General features: G+C 36.7%; 1 protein-coding gene across 9 annotated transcripts in view; it reads left to right on the top strand.

Annotated features, from left to right (window-relative positions):
* The window catches only part of RUNDC3B (RUN domain containing 3B), a 170,356-nt gene that overhangs the window by 57,974 nt on the left and 90,283 nt on the right, over window positions 1-22,099 (top strand). For 3 of the 9 annotated variants that reach the window (XM_086397295.1, XM_086397293.1, XM_086397299.1), the window contains exons 3-4: window positions 7,409-7,459; window positions 15,338-15,471. The exons of 2 other annotated variants lie outside the window; for them this stretch is intronic. In XM_086397295.1, coding sequence (XP_086253421.1) covers window positions 7,409-7,459; window positions 15,338-15,471 — 185 coding nt within the window. Of the gene's footprint in view, window positions 1-4,017; window positions 4,104-7,408; window positions 7,460-15,337; window positions 15,472-22,099 lie in introns of all 9 variants that reach the window. 4 more of the 9 variants (XM_086397297.1, XM_086397294.1, XM_086397301.1 and 1 more) reach the window with 2 other exon arrangements.

Genomic DNA, 22,099 nt, shown 5'->3' with positions numbered 1-22,099 from the left:
AAATCCCAGAATCAGTTGCAGCTAGCAACTTTCCGTATATCTATCACATCTGAATATGTATACATAGACAATATGTGTATTTTCTTTGTTATGACCTGTGTTTTGCCATTAGTCATACTATATTTTTCCACATCATTTTGTTTTATTAGCATTTTAAGACTTGAGATTAAATTCATATAACATAAAGTTCACTATTTTAACCATTGTAAAGTGTGCAATACACTGGATTTTAGTATATGCACAGTGTTGTATGACTATCCCTGCTGTCAGTTCTAGGACATTTTCATTATATTATAAAAGAACCTCTGTATCCACTGAGCAGGCACTTCCTTTTCTCCCCCTACCCCATTTCCTAGAAACCACTAATATAATTTTGGTCCTTATGGATTTACTTCTGCACACTTCATGTAAATGAAGCTGTAAAATATGTGGCTTTTATGTTTGGCTTCTTTAATTTAGCATGTTTTCAAGGCTAATCCTTCTTGTACAGCTACTAGAACTTCATTCCTTTTAAAGGCTGAATAATGTTCCATTCTATAAATACACCACATTTTGTGTATTCATTAATCATTTAATGGACATTTAGATTGTTTCCATTTTTTTCTACAGCAACATTACTATTATAATAGTACTGTTATGAAAAGTCATGTACAGGTTTTTGAGCATCTATCTTCTCTTGTTTATATTGCCATTTCATTTTAAACATATATATAATATTCAGTTGTATAAATGAACCATAGTTAATGTCATATTTACTTATCAAAATTTTTTACCAAATTTCTCTTTCATAAACATGCTGTCATATATCACTGAAAAAAATTTTCAGTTTTCTAATTCTTTAAAATTGTTTTCTATTAATGATAGTAGCTAATGCATTCTTAGAATTGTAATTACTGAAATTAAAGGGTATACATATTATGATATATATGTATTATGTTTAATGTATATTGCTATATAATCTATCATCTATCAGGTTTTACCAACAATAGTATATATGGTTATTTTCTCATATGCTCATTATACTATTATTTTACTATTTTTAATTTGGTAAGGGGAAAATATTTTTGGTCTTCTATTAATATGAAATATATACAACATTTTGTTATTTTAATTTGTTTTTATTTACAAATGAGATTGAATGTATGTTCATGTTTATTCGTCTCATTTCCTAACTTCCAGATTATGACTTTATTTGTTTTGTGGAATGAATTTTTTAAATTAATCTAGAATAAAAAAGAATTAATCATGTACATCATGTGGAACTCATTATTTTGAGTTTTGACCTATGACTTTTTCTCCCTTGATACTAGTCTTCTTACATAATTATTATTGGTAGTTCATTATTTTATTCTTATGTTTCACTTGAAAGTTTATTTCTGTTTTGAAACATCTGAAATATTTTTCTTGTCTTAGTTTCACATTATATATGGTTTTTAATGTTTAAAATTCTGAAACACACAATGGCCACATACGTGGTGATTTGCTCCTGTTTGAAGTATGTGATTGTCATACAATCACACTAACACTTAATTAGTGTTATTTGTTGTAGGTGTTTTTAGGTGAAGAGCAAGAAAGATATCTCAAGTTTTTATATTTTATTTGGAGATAGGAACAAAACAGTTTTTATATTTTAGAACCAAACCGTAATTTTCAAGGAATTTTTAACCTTCACATTTAAGGATTTTCTTACTTACGGAAGGAGAGGTTTATTAATGGTTTTAAACCTGGTTACCCCTGGAGAGTTTTTCAAGTTTATTTTTTGTGAACGTCCCTTCAAAAGTCCTTCAAATGAAAGAATTACAATTTAGAGTTAAGTTCTGAGAAGGGAGTACAACATGGAAGAAAGCATTATGAAAAGACTTATTAAATAATAGCTACCATTGATAGAATTGCCTAGGATATTTTGTGTGTGTGTTTTTTTTGTAAATATAGGATAGAGTTAAAAAACTTTGTGAGTCTAGTAGGTAATCCATTTCTGGGAGTTAGCAGGAAATGATGGTTTCTGATGGTAATTCATATTTGTGTTTGTTTACCTGTGTCTGTAGCCTTTTGAGTCCCTGCCAGAAAAATAATAGGACATTCCCAGTTTGATCTTATGATTTTTGCAAATTAGCGTAGAGCTAATTTGTACTTGTAATTATCAAATCGTATTTGGTTTATTTTCAGTAATGGAAAGTTTTTTCTTAGTAAAATTTTTGTTGCATAACTTCAACAGTTTAGATCACTTAGTGCTCAAATATTGCTCATTTAAAGGAAGTAAATATTTCTCATATTGTAGAACAGGGAAAAGATTGCACAATGGACTTTCATTCATTTTTGGAAAGCATCATAATTTCAGTTCCTACATTTTTCTGATTTTCTAATTTCCATGAGTTGTTCTTGCATATGATCTAATATTTTTATTTGGTTAAAATTCTTCCTATATTCTTTTTCTTTAAAGTGACTATGACTTATCAAATGTAGAGTATTTGCATAATTTTGGTGCTCAGTTTTTAAAAATTGTTCAATCAAATAACCAAATACTATTTCAGTGTACCTACATTTACCTGTAAATGGCATTTTAAAGCAAACTTTTAAGAAGTGTAAGATAAGTTGTATATAATATTTTAATTTTAGAAGCTACTAAAAAGTGGAAAATGGCTACGTAGAAAAGATACTGTTTCACTGTTAGCTGAATTACAGTGCATATTGCAGTTGTAAATATTGCTTCACTGAGTGGTTTTTCTCTTACATACAAATACATGGTTAAAGATTCAAAATTTCAAGCAGTACAAACTTGAACATTATTAGTATTAATGACAGAATAGAGTATATTCTATCTGGTATTCCCAGTTTAAAAAGAAAACTTGTGAAAATTCTGACTTACTGTCTGATCATTGATTATCAGTCTTGTTATATGCCTTATAAATGGCAATCAATTTACAAATCTAGGGATCTTTTCAGGAATCCATCTTTAATTACATAAAAGTAAAATCATCTACTTGTAGGCTTATTAGAAAAGTATACACGCACAAAGAGAAAATAAGACTAAATACAACAGAGGCTAAAAGTTCACATTTTATAGTTGTTAGCATTTATCAGACTTTATCAATCAGGATAATGTAGCTCAGTCATCAAAGGAATCAAAATAAATAGAAAGCTAAAGTTGTAACAAGGGCTAACAAGAAAAAAAGGGAAGAATAAATGTATTTATGGATTGCTGTTACATTCAATCTTATCACCAAGGCTGATTGATTGGTTTAAAACAGTAGTCTTTTCTGTATAGTGGCCATTTTCCATGTTAATATAAAGATTATAAAGTTGATTTACTTAGTTATTTGTTTTTGAAAATTATCTGCTTTCAAAGTCAGGAAATACTATATCTTCAGTATAATTAAGCATTCTTTTATTGCGTATCCATTTCTGAGTAGATTCTTCATTTGGATAAAATTTTAGAAACTAGCACCTAGTATCACCATATATTATATAATTATAATGGTCCATTTGAATGACTTTTGTTCTTGAACAAAACATTTTCGGTTTGTTTGGTTTAAATATTTGGTCTTGTCTCATCTGTCCTAACATTGTATGTTTAATGTTAAATATATAACATTATATATATGTAATAGATTTGAATATATAATGTTACATATTAATTTCATATGAAATGTGTAACATAAATTACATATGAACTATGTAAGTACATTTCAAGTATTTGTGTATTAATATACCTATATTCTTGTTCAGGTATATCATATATGTATTATGTCTTTTATATATTATAAATAATTTAAGCAAAATATATAAATAAATATTATTGTATACTTTAAAACAAAACGTTTTAATTTCAATTGAAAATGAGAATGTTTTCTACTAACAAGCCACTCCTTGAGCCACTTTGAAATAATGTAAGCTTTGCCATTCATATATATGTATATATATAGGCACCATCTAAGCTAAGGATTTAAATTTTATATGAAAATATTTACCCCATTCACACTGTGTGTTTACTGCCCCGTTATTTTTCCCATTTACGAGACTGTAGTAAGAACTCATGTTCAACCAGGAAAGCCAGTCGACTGATTCTCTCATCTGTCAGATCTTGTCTACGGCCGAAGGAGTAGGTGAGCATGAGGATGCGGGGAACAGAGGTGCTGGGTCCAGGTGGGCGCTCTCTGGGCCTCACCTTTCCATTTACAGAACAAGAGGGGTGCTGAACTGTGACTACAGATCATTGGAATCTGGTGGATTTTCTTTTGGTCTGGACACTTCTGGTTGCTTATAACTGACCTCAAGTGAGATATTAAATTATGATCAAAACAGTTAATGCCTACAAATAAGTGGAAATGTTTTAGTTCTTAAAATTTTCAGATGGTGTTCCACAGCCAGAATCAAAATATTACACATAACCAGGTCATAAAGGCTAACATGTTAACAGCTGGAAAAAACCCTAAAGTATAAATTGAGCTTCATAATAGATTCAGTAGTTGTTTCCCATTTTGTACCAGGTATTGATTAAACCATGACGTAAATCTGAACATGATGAATCTTACTCGAGACTTTTTTTTTTTAAGTAAAATTACTTTAACCACAGTTTTCCTAAAAATTGTTTTTACTTTGATAACTTTTTGATTATGTAAGTGACTACAGATAAGACACACTACTTTTAAGGCAGAGCTAGTACAAATGGTTTAAACATTAAAAATTGGTGTTCTTAACATTTTCAACGAAAAGCATTCTGTTCTGATTTATATTTAATGCAGAGAGATTTTCATTTTGTTTGTTGTAGAAAGAGCATTCATTTTTAATATGGGCTTCAACTAGGGTACCTTTGGTTATAGATCCTTTTGGATATGTTTCCAAATTTAATATTTGTTTGTAATGATGGAAATGGATGTAGGAGGATAGAGCTGAATAGCAGAGACATAGATGTAGCCAATAGTACAACTATATATAGCTCCTTCCTTTTATTTTTTTATACATTACTCACCATGTTTGGTTGCTTCTGTTTAGTTTCATAAAAGGTCTAAGTATTTGGAAAGGTGTGGGACCATGTCCGTAATGCTCAAAATTCTCCAAGCCAGGCTTCAGCAATACGTGAACCGTGAACTTCCAGATGTTCAGGCTGGTTTTAGAAAAGGCAGAGGAACCAGAGATCAAATTGCCAACATCTGCTGGATCATGGAAAAAGGAAGAGAGTACCAGAAAAACATCTATTTCTGTTTTATTGACTATGCCAAAGCCTTTGAGTGTGTGGATCACAATAAACTGTGGAAAATTCTTCAAGAGATGGGAATACCAGACCACCTGATCTGCCTCCTGAGAAACCTGTATGCAGGTCAGGAAGCAACAGTTAGAACTGGACATGGAACAACAGACTGGTTCCAAATAGGAAAAGGAGTACGTCAAGGTTGTATATTGTCACCCTGCTTATTTAACTTATATGCAGAGTACATCATGAGAAACGCTGGACTGGAAGAAACACAAGCTGGAATCAAGGTTGCCGGGAGAAATATCAATAACCTGAGATATGCAGATGACACCACCCTTATGGCAGAAAGTGAAGAGGAACTCAGAAGTGAAAGTGGAGAGTGAAAAAGTTGGCTTAAAGCTCAACATTCAGGAAACGAAGATCATGGCATCTGGTCCCATCACTTCATGGCAAATAGATGGGGAAACAGTGGAAACAGTGTCAGACTTTATTTTTTGGGGCTCCAAAATCACTGCAGATGGTGACTGCAGCCAGGAAATTAAAAGACGCTTACTTCTTGGAAGGAAAGTTATGTCCAACCTAGATAGCATATTCAAAAGCAGAGACATTACTTTGCCAACAAAGGTTCGTCTAGTCAAGGCTATGGTTTTTCCTGTGGTCGTGTATGGATGTGAGAGTTGGACTGTGAAGAAGGCTGAGCACCCAAGAATTGATGCTTTTGAACTGTGGTGTTGGAGAAGACTCTTGAGAGTCCCTTGGACTGCAAGGAGATCCTACCAGTCCATTCTGAAGGAGCTCAGCCCTGGGATTTCTTTGGAAGGAATGATGCTAAAGCTGAAACTCCAGTACTTTGGCCACCTCATGCGAAGAGTTGACTCATTGGAAAAGACTCTGATGCTGGGAGGGATTGGGGGCAGGAGGAGAAGGGGACGACAGAGGATGAGATTGCTGGATGGCATCACCGACTCAATGGACCTGAGTTCACTATATGAACTCACTGAGTTCACTCAGGTGAACTTTGGGAGTTGGTGAATGCCGGGGAGGCCTGGCCTGCTGCGATTCATGGGGTCGCAAAGAGTCGGACACGACTGAGCGACTGAACTGAACTGGGACCATGTCCTATTGAAATTTCAGTGTTTGCTTATGAAAGAAGATACCATCTGTGGGGAGTATGTCTTCAGAAATTTGACTTTGGAGTGTTCCTGTATAATTCTACCAAATGCCAAAAAACATAGGCAAGAATTTATAGTACTTTTCCAAATGGTGATTGTTAAACAATAATTTGAAGCTGTAGGAAAAACAGTGTTTTTGCATAAAGTAGGCATTTAGTCAACATTGGTTAAACTAAGGATTATTTTACTAAATAATTAAGTGCTGTTCTCATGATTCAGAAAAAATATGTAAACTTTATCTCTTCTTAAACTGATAAAAGAGAGAACTGCTCCTTAAAATGAATTTTATAACTTTTTGAAAAGTTTAACAGTAAAAAAGAACAGTTATTTGTAAAGTTAACTTTCTGAGTCATGTAGTTCAATAAGTGAGCAACTTTCCTAGCCATTTGTATACATTCTGAGGTGCAAGGCTAGCAAATTCATCAGGCTTCTTGTTCATTTTGGAGAAGGCTCACTCCAGTACTCTTGCCTGGAAAATCCCATGGATGGAGGAGCCTGGAGGGCTGCAGTGCATGGGGTCACTAGGAGTTGGACACGACTGAGCGACTTCACTTTCACTTTTCACTTTCCTGCATTCGAGAAGGAAATGGCAACCCACTCCAGTGTTCTTGTCTGGAGAATCCCAGGGACGAGGGCAGGGCCTGGTGGGCTGCAGTCTATGGGGTCTCACAGAATCGGACACGACTGAAGCGACTTAGCAGCAGCAGCAGCAGCTTGTTCATTTTGCATTCGTTCATTATCAGCTTGTTAATTTTGGGGAGCAGTAATGGAGATGAAAATAAACAGGGAACAGTAGCTTCTCTCTTTTGTAACTTACCCACCCCAGCCTCTCCAACAGAATAGGCTACAAAGGGACCAGTTTGATTTCCATGCTGAGTAGAGCCCATGTTCATCTTAATTGAGTTCATCTTATGTAATAGATGTAAGTGATGTTTACTGCATCAAGATTATTTGTAGCTATCTTATTGGGGCTGTTCAGTTTGCTTTTGTAAACTTGATGTCAGGTTTCTGAAATATTTCTGTGTTGTTGTTTATTTTTTTAAAGAGAGTTCCCAAAGTTGCCGATGGCTGTCTCATCTGCAAATACCTCTTCAAGGTACTCTATGCTGGTGATGTCTCCCGCCACTGACTTACTGGGGAGGGCTGTATCAGTTAAGTGATCTTTCTTAGTACATTGCATGGGTTTTGCAAAGCTTTCTGCTTTTGTTAATCCAGAGGGCAGAACTATGCTTATGCTGATTTTTAAATTAAAAGCCTTTTGTTAACCCACACAATATAATACTCCATTTATTCTCCTACATGACCCCCTCTGTATTTCTATTAAGTTTCCTGGTTTTAAGCACAATTTTATTAATCATCTGTATCTGTGTTATTTGTATTTTACTATACAATCACTAATATAAGACTTACTGGTTATTTTCTCAGTTTGTAAGTGCTGTGTAGTAATATTTGAATTACATGCAAACTGGGGCTCAGGGAAGCTGTGAATTTTCCAAAGTTACTCAGTAAAACATACATGGGTGCTATCAGCAGTCACTGCTGGTCTTAAACCACTAGTGGGACTATATTCCTTAGTTTCCTTTCTTCAAGGTAGAATATATGCCTTAACTCACTTATTTGAAATTTTTTTTATTGTATTCCTGCTGTATACAAAGCACTGCTAGGCCTCATGCTAATGCCTTATATTTTTGACTTAGAAAAGAAGTACATAGTTGTTATTTTTAAAGATCACTTATAGTAAGACAGGTAGAAATAGCGAAACAGTATGTTCTCATTTCCTCAACCTGATACCCACAATCACTTTAAACAATTTAGGTCCCTTGTATATAACCTTAGTCACTGCTGAAACATTACACTCCTTTTCTTCAGGCCTGTGCTTTGATATGTGACTCTGTGTGGATGTCAGCCTTCATGCTCTTAATTCAGTCTACCAGTGTTCTAAGCCTTATATTAAAAATGCGGGTGGAAGAAGAACGCAAAACCTTTGTACTCTGCTTCGAAAGATGGCAAAATTACTAGGATAAAAAAGCCTATAAGTCAAATTCAGTTTTTAGATTTCTGGTGAACCTGATTATCTTCATTTTCTTTGTTGTTTTGGGAGATTAAGAATTGGCTAAGTTTTATGGTATAAACTGTGGTATGGTTTAGAAGTTCGTTTGTGATAAATTCCTTACCAATGAACAAGACATCGTCAGTACCAAAGGATAATGATTACATTTTATAGATTGGTAACTGTGATTCATAGTTGCTGAACGATTTGAGGCATAAGTAACATAGAGTAGCTGTATAAGTACAGTTGAGTATCTCATCTAGACTCAGAGTTATTCACATCAGCTGAAAGTGTAATTAAAGTTAGTTCAAGTGTTTATATTCTTTTTTTTTAAGAACATTAACATGAAACTTTATCTAGAAAATTAATCAAGGTCACGATTGGACTTTCAGCACTGGGTGGTCTAGTAAATGTGAACTTCAGCTAATAGTAGTGCCTTTTTTTTAAAGGACAAGATTCTCATCTTTTGCAGAAATGGGAATTTTCTCTGTTTAGAAAATTTTAAACTAATTTTCATAAATTAGCAGGAAGAAATGTAAGATTCCTGCTTCCCCGGCAACTCAGTGGTAAAGAATCTGCCTGCAGTGCAAGAGACACAGGAGACGTGGGTTCAATCTCTGAGTTGGGAAGATCCCCCCAGTAGGGGGAAATGGCAACTCACTCCAGTGTTCTTGCCAGGAAAATCCCATGGACAAAGGAGCCTGTGGTGGGCTATGGTCCATAGGGTTGCAAAGAGTCTGACACAACTGAAGCAACTGCACACGCACACACACACTATAGAATTGACAGTGCAAAGTTAAACAATCTAAATATGTTGGCAACAATATAAATCCACAAGTAATTAGTTTCCTTTAAGTATCTGAAGCTTTTGCAGTGATATTTTTGTTGTTCAGTTGCTCAGTCGTGTCCGACTCTTTGCGACCCCATGGACTCTAGCACGCCAGGCTTCCCTGTCCTTCACTGTCTCCCAAAGTTTGCTCAAACTCATGTCCATTGAGTCAGTGATGCCATCCAACCATCTCATCTTCTGTTGTCCCCTTCTCCTCCTGCCTTCAGTCTTTCCAGTGTCAGGGTCTTTTCCAATGAGTCAACTCTCCGCATCAGGTAGCCAGTGAATATCAGCTTCAGTGTCAGTTCTTCCAATGAATATTCAGGCTTGATTTCCTTTAGGATTGAGTGGTTTGATGTCCTGCTGTCCAAGGGACTCTCAAGAGTCTTCTCTAGCACCACAGTTCGAAAGCATCAGTTCTTTAGCATGCAGCCTTCTTTATGGTCCAGCTCTCACATCCGTACATGACTACTGGAAAAACCATACCTTTGACTATGTGGACCTTTGTTGGCAAAGTGACGTCTCTGCCTTTTAAAACACTGTCTAGTTTTGTCATAGCTTTTCTTCCAAGGGGCAGTGATATTAGAGTGGCTTTTTAAAATTTGATGGCGCTGTCTTTTATCGCCTGTCTAGATAAATGGCAGGTCCAAGTCTTTGGACTATACATAGTCTTTGATGTTGTCATCCAGGTGATGTATTGTGGCACTAACAAAACTTCAGTCAGCTCTTCACATAACTAAGCACAATACAAAGAGTGGAGAAAGAAAGTCATTTAACAGATTAATTTATATATTACCAAAAGATGACGTGTTGTCATCCACTACTAAATAGAGAACCATTTAGGAAATTTCAGTTTTTAGAAGATTTCATCTGGCCATAAAATAACGTAAGAACAAAACACAAATACTCTGCATGACGTGAATATCTACATTATTCAAGTGAGGTAATATAAAAGAGCAATTGAAAATAATGTTAGACCTTAGTGATCACAGGCCATTTTAAGGTGTTTGAAAATAGGTAGCAGTTTAGTGGGAAAGACATCATGTAGCTGGTTAGTAGCAGATCACCTTTTAGTCTAGCAAACTTTCACCTCTTATTTCTGTGCCTGAAATGAATTAGAGTCATATCAATGGGTTGGAAATAAGTATTGAAAAGTTTGTGTAACTCTGATAAAAAGTCAACTTCTAAAAATACATATAAAATTGAAAGCACTTTATACATCTGTACTTGTTGCCAACATTAAAAAGAGAATTCAGTTAGTGATAGCATGTTTCTTCTCCTGAATAAAATTTCTTCAAAATATAGGCTAGGCGGTTCCTTGATATGTGATTTGCTTTTGTGGCTATTTTTAAAGGAAATAAGAATATCTTTGGAGTGATTATTTATTACCTCAGCAATTATTTTTAAAGGCATGGTCAGCTTGTAACTTTTTAAATTTTCCTGTTGAATATAGGTTTTACAGACTAATAACCCCAAGTACATCTTTTGCTAACAGTTAATCTGTATGTAAGTACAAGCAATGTTCAAGTAATAATAATTCAAATAACCAATTGAACACTTCTGTTATTCTTAATTAACCTCAACCGTTTTCATAGATGCAGAAATTACTTACTTAAAATCCTAGGATATATGGACAATTTACATGAGAGTTCATTTGGAGTTTCTAACAAAGACCCCACCTTCTTTTAACCAAAGCACATCATTCTGAATGTGAAAAATTCAGGGTCTTGATTTAACAAATTCATTTTGAAAACAATGCACATGAAAGAGTAAGGCAGGCAGAATCAAGCCAGTCATGCTCTCATCTCATTTCTTGAGTAGGTGGAAGTGTTGTGAAGACGCTGTGACTGGTATACTTTGTTGTTGTTCAGTCGCAAAGTTGTGTCCAACTCTTTGCAACCCCATGGACTGCAGCACGCCAGGCTTCCTGTCCTTCACCACCTCCTGGAGCTTGCTCAAACTCATGTTCATTGAGTTGGTGATGCCATCCAACTGTCTCATCCTCTGTCATCCTCTTCTCCTGCCTTCAGTCTTTCCCAGCATCAGGGTCTTTTCTAATGAGTCAGCTCTTTGCATCAGGTGGCCAGCGTACTGGAGCTTCAGCTTCAGCGTAAGACCCTGCAAGTCATGGTGACGTGTCATGCTGTTAGTTGGTTAGTTTCTCGGTTTCTTTAGTTTCTTATCTAGGAAATCTTGTCATTGTCTCGTGGGTGAAAGTCCTGTAGACAGCATATCATACACACAGCAGGAGTCTGAAGGATTTAGCATCCATTCCTTCTCTGTATAACCTAAGCCTAGATATTTAGTTTTTCCGTATCTTTGTTTCCTCTCCTCCAAAAGGGGACTCTGTTTCTTTAAGGTAATTTTTACTGGAGTGTAGTTGCTTCACAATGCTGTGTTAGTTTCCACTGTGCAGCAGAGAGAATCAGCTGTACGTATACATATATCCCCTCGTTTGGGGATTTCCTTCCCATTTAGGTGGCCCCAGAGCACTGAGTAGAGTTCCCTGAGCTATTTATTAAGTTTTCACCACTTATCTATTTTATACATATTACCAGTAGTGTATATATGTCAATCCCAAACTCCCACTTCATCCCACCCCACTTCTTCCCCCCTTGGCTCCATATGTTTGTTCTCTGTGTCTGTGTCTCTGTTTCTGTTTTGCAAATAAGATCATCTATACCATTTTTCTGGATTCTATACATATGCGTTAATATATGATATTTTTCTCTTTGTAACTTACCTTACTCGGTATGATAGCCTCTAGGTCCATACATGTCTCTACAGATGATCCAGTTTCATTCCTTTTTATGGTTGGTAATATTCAGTTCTATATATGTACCACAGCTTCTCTGTCCATTCCCCTATTGCTGGACATTTAGGTTGCTTCCATGTCCTGCCTATTGTAAGTAGTGCTACAGGGAACATTGGGGTGCGTGTGTTGTTTTGAATTATGGTTCTCTCTGAAAAAGAGAGAATGTCCGGAAATATGCCCAGTAGTGGGATTACTGAGTCATCCCTACCTACCCATCGATAAGGGACTTTGTTACTTTTTTAAAATTTTCAACAGCTCTACTTTGAAATTTCTCATAATTTTTTCCTCAGCCCCATCAAACTTATGAGAAGGTTTAAAATAAAGTTACCAGAGAAGCCTTGTGATTCTCCCTTCAAGATTGCTTCCAGTGTATGGTAGTCCATTTATTGAGAGAAGTGTGGTTGGTAGTCCTCATTTTTAAATTGTGGGATGATCTCCATTAGTAGAAGCTAAAGAAATTAACCAAGACTAGACTTTAGGGAGGTCAATTTAGGATGGTTGATCTGGGAAAAGGTTGGATTAGGGAGTAAATTTTAAAGATTTTTCTAGATTCTAAGCAAGTAAAGGGAAAAACTTCACTATGCGTTTCATTGCTATTTTGTAATGCAAGGGGAGCTTGGATCTCTTAACTCTTTGTATGATAGTAATAAAAGTAATAATGATTATTAACATCTGTATTAGGCTATATAGTAATTGCTGCACATACATTATCTAATCCTCATGACAGTGTTATCATGTAGATACTACCATTATTATCAGTTCATAGAAGAAACTCAAGTTGGTAGAATGAAAAGTCATTTGCTTAAGATTGCACGTCTAGAAAGTGCTCTGTTCTGGTCTTGACTCAAAAGCCCATATTCTTAACATTAGACATCCTGTCTCTTCTCCAAATGGCTAACAAATTGATAACATGAAAATTGCCCTAAAATATTCCTATAGATTTCTATCTTTTGCCAGCAAGATTTCATTACTGAAGAGACATTTGAGTTATATAATGATGTTTGAGTAGGGATGTGTCGATGGTTTTGTATTTTTATAAAGGTAAATATTTTTGTCCAGAATATTTGATGTTTGTAATGTAGCATGCAGACATCTTGATACCAGATTGTCACTGAGCTGTTACTGTAAAAAGATCCTAATTAGATTTTTAAGATTCAAATTTTTATATGATTTGCAATTAAGATCTGGTTAATGGCACCCGACTCCAGTACTCTTGCCTGGAAAATCCCATGAATGGAGGAGCCTGGTAGGCTACAGTCCATGGGGTCGCTAAGAGTCGGACATGACTGAGCGACTTCACTTTCACTTTTCACTTTCATGCATTGGAGAAGGAAATGGCAACCCACTCCAGTGTTCTTGCCTGGAGAATCCCAGGGACGGGGGAACCTGGTGGGCTGCCGTCTATGGGGTTGCACAGAGTCGGACACAACTGAAGCGACTTAGCAACAGCAGCAGTGTGGATTAACCAGTCGATTTGTTTTCATAAATATTTATTAAATGCCTGCTGTGAGACAAGCACTGTGTCAAGTGCTAGAGATAGAATTAAAGACAAATAAGATATAGTCTCTGCCTTAGTGACCTTACCATCTCATGTGTGAGACAATCAAGTAAGCAGGTAACTATAAGTGTAAGCTCAGGATGTTAGGCCAGCTCGTAGGGAGGAGTGACTTGCTGTAGAGATCACATGCGGCTTACAAAAAGAGGAGGCCTTTGAAATGTCCTGCATGAGGAATAGGGATTACCTATCGTGACATGTGATCTTTCCCTTGGTTGATTAACTATGTTATTAGAAATACCAGAGGAATCTTTTAACAATAGCAATGCCTAGGCCCACCCCCAAAGATTCTGATTATTTAGTTTGGGTGGAGCCCAGACATGAGTACTTTTTAAAAGAAGGCTAGTTATTCTTAGGTGTTGCCATGGTTGGACACCACTCAGATATTTCAGACATTGTTCCTAAAATGCTGCATGTGGACAAGAACACTTTTATACTTCTTAATGTTGCTTAGAGAGAACATGTTACTGGGGAAAAGAAAATTGAGATCAATAAATGTTACTTCAAAATAAAGAAGCAGAGGTTTTAAAATATAAAAGCTACTATTTCTTAAGATTGAACAGCTTCCCTAGGTAAGAATAATTATTTCAGAAAACTGAAGAAATACTAAGTCGTCTCTCATATCCCATTTAAACATATTCAGAGTACAAAATTGGTCCCATGGACTTATTACCCAAAGTCCTGCATTGAAATATTAATACACACAAAAGAACATTTGTTCTTGAACACAGACGTAGTTATCCAGGTCTGGAAGATTAGAATGGTAAGTGCCTAAGGACTTGTCATGGGTTGTTGACTAGAAGTGAGCAGGTGAATGACGGATGAAAGTTTGGGTAGAATGGTAGTGAATGGGTGGTAATGGTTAGTCAGTGTATGGTTCCTGCTGTTGATAGGTACTTACAGGCTACATGTTGTTTCATTTCTTGGAAGTATCCCTCTGAAGAGGAGAAAAAGTGTCGCCTTTTAAATTTTTTTCTGTTTTTCCAAGAAGAGAAAGGTTTAGGATGCAAGAGGTAACATTTTTTTCCTTTTTTATTATCTTTCTTTTTGTACAGTACTTTTATATGCCAAGTCCTATGCTCAGGACTACTCGGGCATTACTCAGGCATTGTTGTATTTGATTCAGAGAATACTATACCCTGAATACTCAGGCATTACTCAATACTCATTACTCGTACTCAATACTCATTAATCAGGCATTACTCAGGATTACTCATGTGTTACTCAGGCATTGTTGTATTTGATTTAGAGAATACTCATAAAGTGGTTACTCCAACTAGTCCCCTTTTAGAGTCAAGAAAAGTGGTGTTCAGAAAGGTTAATTAACTTGCCTGGGGTCACACAGCCAGTAAATGGCAAAGGTGGGATTTAAATGAAAGCTTAACTGAAAGCACAAGGAAGGCTAACTGTGTGCTCCCTGGAAGACTATGTTAGAATAATAGGATATTAACCTGCAGACAATTGTGTTTAGTGTCTAGGCCCTTTTTGCTTCATTTACTCTGATTGTATTGTTGAGAAAACTACGATCCAGATCCATTAAATAGATGGCCCAAAATCACACAAGTAGGTAAAGTTAGAAAGGGACCAGACTTATGGATTTTTGACCCCAAAATCAGTGTCCTTTCAACAGTCTCACACTCTACTGCCCTTTATTTTGTTGCTCTTGCATTTTGAGTTACTAGTCTGGTTTTCTTTTTATTTTGTGTTACAATTTGTCTCCTGAAGGTCAAGTAACCTGGTTTGGTTACGGAAGTCCTCGTAGCTTCTGGGACTATATCAGAGTGGCTTGCCGGAAAGTTTCACAGAACTGTATCTGCAGCATTGAGAATATGGAACATGTCAGTTCCTCCAGAGCTAAGGTAAGACCTCAGTAGGAATGTGCAGGGTGTGCGTGTGCTCTCTGCCTGAGCATTTGACCCAAACAGAGAACTCAAGCTCCTTGCTGTATACAATATTTCCTTTCTTTGTTGAAATTAAGCACTTGACCAAATTGAACATCTTTCAGAGGCTTAATTTTTTTTTTTTTTACTAGTTATTTTAGAGTGCTCTTGAATCTTCTCTGTTGCCTTAGAAGTAGCAAGAAGGCATGAAGCTAGTCACTGTGAGTTTCTTTTTTGAGAAGCACGGTGAAATATTTCCCAGTCTATGAAGTTTCAGCAGCTCTTCGTGTCCTGCACTGGCAGTCCACGTGTCAGACTGTGTTCACATAATTCCAGATGTGGTTTGCCTGTTGCACCGGCTTGCTATCGCATTACTGGTGCAGAAGCAGTGGTAGGTAAAATTGCTGCTGCTTTGGCACAAATTAAAACAGTGGCATCAAACTATTCTACTAGTCATTGAGTTCTTCCCCATCATGCACTCAGTCTTAAAAAAAAAAGCCATTTTCACTTAATGTCTATAATGGTAGACATTATTAATTTAATTAAATCTCAACCTTTGGAAGCCTTTCTTTTTAGTATTTTGATTGACACAGTGGGGAGCATGCATAAAGCATTTCTGCAGCATACTGAAATACTGTGGTCGTCTCAAGGAAAAGTGCTCGTGCAATTGTTTGAATTGTTAGCTGAACTAGATGCTCTTGTTGTATAATAGTATTTTTACTTGAAAGAAAAACATTCAAACTATAGCTTTCTTGACTTAGGCATTTGTAGACAGTCCTTAAATAAAGATGAATGAAGTAAGTCTGTTCTGACAAGAACAGCTTGACAATATTTGTTGCCAACATTAAAATTAAAGCTTTCAGGTAAAAATGAGAATTTGGGAAAACTTAGAGTGTAATTCACAAGCTTGATAGCTTCCTAGGACTTAAAAGACTTTTCTGATAATGTTAATATTAACAAAAATGTATTTCTCTTGTTTAATGGAATGTGTAATATTTTTAAGTTAGTGTGTTAGTCACGTCTGACTTTTTGCAACTCCATGGATTGGGGCCCTCCAGGCTCCTCCGTCCATGGGATTTTCCAGGCAGGAATACTGGAGTGAGGTTGCCATTCCCTCCTCTAGGGATCTTCCCGACCTAGGGATCAAACCCAAGTCTCCTGTATTGCAGGCAAACTCTTTACTGTCTGAGCCAATAGGGGATACATTGAAGTCAATAAATGTCTTTATTTCTAAGTCAACTATGATGACTAGTTTTTTTGTAAAAAATTTTTTCTCATAGATGTTTAAATCTCTTTTGTTTCTTTTTTACTTTAGCAGATTTCATTTTTGTCACAATTGTTATCTTAGTGGTCTTTTGGCCTCCATTTTCTTGAACTATTAAATTTATTCATTTATTTACTTTCTAATTGTCTGATTGAATACAGGTTTTTAAAATGTGCAATTTGAATTCTCTTTTGCATCTTAACTGAGTTTGTATCTTGGCTTCTGTAAGTTAAGGTGAAAAGACTTGTTCAGTCGCTCAGTCATGTCCGGCTGTTTGTGACCCCATGGACTACAGCATGCCAAGCTTCCCTGTCCTTCACTCTCTCCCAGAGTTTGCTCAGACTCATGTCCATTGACTCAATGATGCCATCCACCCATTTCATGCTTAGTTGCCCCCTTCTCCTCCTGCCCTCTTTTTTTTTCCAGCATCAGGGTCTTTTTTTCCCAGCATCAGGGTCTTTTCCAGTGAGCTGGCTCTTCACATTATATGGCCAAAATATTGGAGCTTCAGCATCAACATCAGTTCTTCCAGTGAATATTCGGGCTTGATTTCCTTTTGAAGTGACTGGTTTGATCTCCTTGCTGTCCAAGGGACTCTCAAGAGACTTCTCTAGCATCAAGGTTCAAAAGCATCAGTTCTTAAGCGCTCATCCTTTTTTATGGTTGAACTCTCACATCCATACATGACTGTTGAAAAAACCATAGCTTTAATGATACAGACCTTTGTTGACAAAGTGATGTGTCTGCTTTTTAAAACACTGCCTAGGTTTGTCGTAGCTTTTCTTTCAAGGAGCAAGTGCCTTTAGTTTCATGGCTGCAGTCACTGTCCACAGTGATTCTGGAGCCCAAGAAAATAAAGTCTGTCGCTGTTTCCATTGTTTCCCCATCTATTTGCCATGAAGTGATGGGACCAGATGCCATGAGATTAGTTTTTTGAAAATGTTGCATTTTAAGCCAGCTTTTTCACTCTCCTCTTTCACCTTCATCAAGAGAGTCTTTAGTTCCTCTTCGCTTTCTGCCATTAGGGTGGTGTCATCTACATATCTGAAGTTATGGATATTTCCCCTGGCAGTCTTGATTCCAGCCTGTGATTCATCTAGCCTGGCATTTCACATAATGTACTCTGCATATAAGTTAAACAAGCAGGGTACAATATACAGCCTTGAAGTACTCCTTTCCCAATTTGGAACCAGCCTGTTGTTTCATGTCTGGTTCTAGCTATTGCTTCTTCCTGCATACAGGTTTCTCAGGAGGCAGGTCAGGTGGTCTGGTATTCCCATCTCTTTCAGAATTTTCCACAGTTGTTGTGATCCACACAGTCAAAGGCTTTGGAATAGTCAATAAAGCAGAAGTAGATGTTTTTCTGGAATTCTCTTGCTTTTTCTGTGATTCAGTGGATGTTGGCAATTTGATCTCTGGTTCATCTGCCTTTTCTAAGTCCAGCGTGTACATCTGAAAGTTCTTGGTTCATGTAATGTTGTAGCCTAGCTTGAAGGATTTGAGCATTACCTTGCTAACATGTGAAATGAGTGCAACTGTATGGTAGCTTGAGCATTCTTTGGCATTGCCCTTCTTTGGGATTGGAATGAAAACTGACCTTTTCCAGTCCTGTAGCCACTGCTGACTTTTCCAAATTTGCTTCTGTATTGAGTACAGCACTTTCACAGTGTCATCTTTTAGGGTTTGAAATATCTCAGCTGGAATTCCATCCTTTCCCCTAGCTTTGTTTGTAGCAATACTTCCTAAGGCCCACTTGACTTCACATTGCAAGATGTCTGACTCTAGGTGAGTGATCACACCATCGTGGTTATCTGGGTCATGAACATCTTTCTTGTATAGTTCTTCTTCTGTGTATTCTTGCCACCTATAATATCTTCTGCTAGGTCCATCCCATTTCTGTCCTTTATTGTGCCCATCTTTGCATGAAATGTTCCCCAGTCTTTCCCATTCTGTTGTTTTCCTCTGTTTCTTTGCAGTATTCACTTAGGAAGGCTTTCTTATCTCTTCTTGCTATTCTTTGAAACTCTGCATTCAGATGGGTGTATCTTTCCCTTTCTCCTTTGCCTTTAGCATCTCTTCTTTTCTCAGCTATTTATAAGGCCTCCTCAGATGACCATTTTGCCTTGTTGCATTTCTTCTTCTTGTGGATGGTTTTTGTCACCACCTCCTGTACAATGCTAGGAACCTCCACCCATAGTTCTTCAGGCACTGTCTGTTAGATCTAATCCCTTGAATCTATGTGTCACTTCCACTGTATAATCATAAGGGATTATATTAATAGAAGTTACCCCAGTGATACAGAAACTTTATTTTCTTATTTTCAAATTAAAAGCAGGAGAGATTAACATGACAAGTGTATTCTAAACCCCTTCAGTATAGGGGAGAATATATTTCTATAACTAGCATATACCAAAATACAAAAGATAATTGAGAAGGTAAGAAACACTGGAAATGTAGTGCTCTTGATCTGGGTGGACCAAAGAATCTGAAACTCCAGCTGACCAGCTCTCTTAATAAGCCTTGGGAGTAGGCCCTACACAGCAAGATGCTGCCCAGCAGAGATGGGTTAATATTTATTCTGTAAAAAACTGGTATTGAGTATCAAAACACCACAGAACAATCACCTTCTAAATCCTGTTTTTATATCTTTGTTTTGCTCAGGCCTCAAACAGAGTCCATCCCCAGGCAAGGATCCTGGAGTGTGTTGCCATTTCCTTCTCCAGGGGATTTTCCCAACCCTGGGATCGAACTCAGGTCTGCCTCATTGCAGGCAGACTCTTTACCATCTGAGCCACCAGAGAAGCCTCCATTTATTCATACTTGTGGGGGAAGAAAGATCTACTACTTGTCTGGAAAAGTCTGCAGGCAAAGATTACACCTGTCTTTCTTCATTGTAGTGCAAAGAGCAAAGTACTTAATCTACTCAGTGAATCACATCTGCCAGGTGTCAGGATTGGAAGGATTAAACAGATATCTCAGGGGGCAGGTTTACTGAGCCTTTGAACTGCAGTTCGGAGTGACTGCTAGCATGTATAACACTCTTATCCAGCCTTGATACTTGGGAAACCGTACCAGAACCTGAGCACCAAACTTACATTTTAAACAGTGTGTAACTCAGTAGGCTTGGGACCAAAACTAAGATATTCATTTTTGATTTCTATTTAAGAAACCAGATTCATTCTGATTACACTTTTAGGGTTATGTGAACATTTTAAATAGTGGAAGACAGGATGCCCTGTGGCCCAAAGATTAATTCAGCCCAGAGACATTCTCTAAATTGATTGATTGAATCAGGATTGCCTGTGTCTTCGTATCACTGAACAGCTGAGATTCACATTGTAGAAACTTGCTGCCATAAGAGATGTGACCTTAGTCACCGTAATCTGAGACCTGTAAAATGTAGACATTCCCTTTCTTTGCTTAGTCTGTGACTAGTTGACCTCATTTTCCACAGGGCCTATCCATAGCCTGTCAGTGAAGTAGAATATTTGAATTGAAGATTGTGACTGTAATCTTTACATTGCAGCCGTATTTGCAGCTCTTCTTTCTACAGCATACAAGGGATCTTCCCTGGCAGTCCAGTGGTTACCACTCTGTTTCCACTGCAGACGGCATGGGTTTGATCCCTGGTTAGGGAAAGAAGATCCCGCTGGCCCACCAGTGCAGCCAAAAATAAAAAGTATAATATGCAGGAATTTGGGAACAAAGGATTTCTGTACATCAGCTTATTTAGGTGTCAGGCTAGAATTAGCTTTGTGAAAAAAATAACTTCATATCAACAGGTACCTATTTTGCTTGCTTCTGAACTTATCCATCTGCTAATGTGGGCCAGTTACTTGTAAGCATAATATTAATACATGACCTTTGACAGAAGGTCCACTGAAATTGGATCCTTAGTTACTATTGTTGGTTATTTTGCAGATATTTCCATTGGATTTTCTTAGTATCCCAGCTGATTTCAAGTTCAAGATAGCCTTCTTCCTCTTTAGATAGTCTCTGGCCTGAAAGTATGAACTCTCTATTGTTGTTGAGTTCTTCCTTCTTCCTGCATATCTGGTGTGAATTTTCTTTTCCTTTATTTTTAAGAGCGTTCTCATTTTTTAAATTCTTATTTAAGGCTGTGTTAGGCTTTCCTAATTTGTGGTTGCTTACCCTATGTATTCCTTCTATTCAATATGATTGTAACATATTATAACTTCTGAATATACTAATCACATCAACCACTCATATACCCATGCATCCCTCCAGCTGATAAATTTTCATTGAGCACCTATACTGTGACAGAACTGTGAGTGTAGCCCTTAATACATTATGATGATTTATGTCCCTAATTCTGCCTAGTTTTTCCTGGTCTCATCTTCTTCTTACTTTTTCCTTGTTCAGAAGCTTACCTTGTCAGTGTTTTGTCCTAGATGGTGGTTAGCCAGATTTTCTACTGAAAGAGGCAGAGGCAGAGAGAGAGGGTGTTAATCATAGATACACCAGAGTTACCAAATACTGGAACTTTACAGTAAGATACAGTATTGCAAAGAGGCCACTTTTATGTTCATTTTCTCTTACTGATTCATAAATCTGCCTCCTCTTTTAACTACCACTCCACTTTTCCTATCCCTAGTTCTTTACTGTGATGGCCCCAAACCTGGAAGTGAAACAAATTGAAGGGGCCCTGTAAACACTCCAGGCCTTTGAGACCCCAGAAAGGCTGTTCCTTGGGAGTTAGGGAAATTCAGATGAAAACCAGCACCCCAGAACCCTAAAAGTGGTGCCTTAAGTGGTACAAGGTGGTTTTCAAATACACTCTGTCTACCAGAAGAAAAGTAAATCTACTGTAGAGAAAGGTAGCATTAAAGTTGCTGCAAATTTTCTTCTGCAATGTCTAATATTTAATCAAAAATCACCAAGCATATCAGGAAACAAGGTTGAATGAACAAAACTAAGAAATGTAAAAAATAAAATTGAAACAGACTTGTGGGAGATGCAGATAATGGACTTTTAAGTTATTATAATATGAAGAAAATATAAATAAAAATTAATACTAGAGAACTGGAGTATATAAGAAAATCAAAATCGGAAACTACAGAATATTCATTCTTAATGAACTTGTACAGTAATCAGTTGTTTGCTAAGTTCTAATGCACATCAGTGAATTTCAGAGGATTGAAATATAAACAAATATAAATATAATGTTCTCTAACCACAGAGGAATCCATAACAAAGAATTAACTAGGCTTATTTAAGTTGAAGTTGGGAAGACTTTCTAAATAACTGATGAATGAAAGAAGAAATTACACATGAAATTAAAACATAGTAATGATAATGAAAATATAACATATAAAAATTGTA

The sequence above is a fragment of the Bos grunniens genome, chromosome 4, assembly GCF_055505025.1.
Source record: "Bos grunniens cultivar Pamir isolate PY7600 chromosome 4, Bosgru_T2T1.0, whole genome shotgun sequence".
Lineage (NCBI taxonomy): Eukaryota > Metazoa > Chordata > Mammalia > Artiodactyla > Bovidae > Bos > Bos grunniens.
This window is presented reverse-complemented; position numbering and strand designations above follow the sequence as displayed.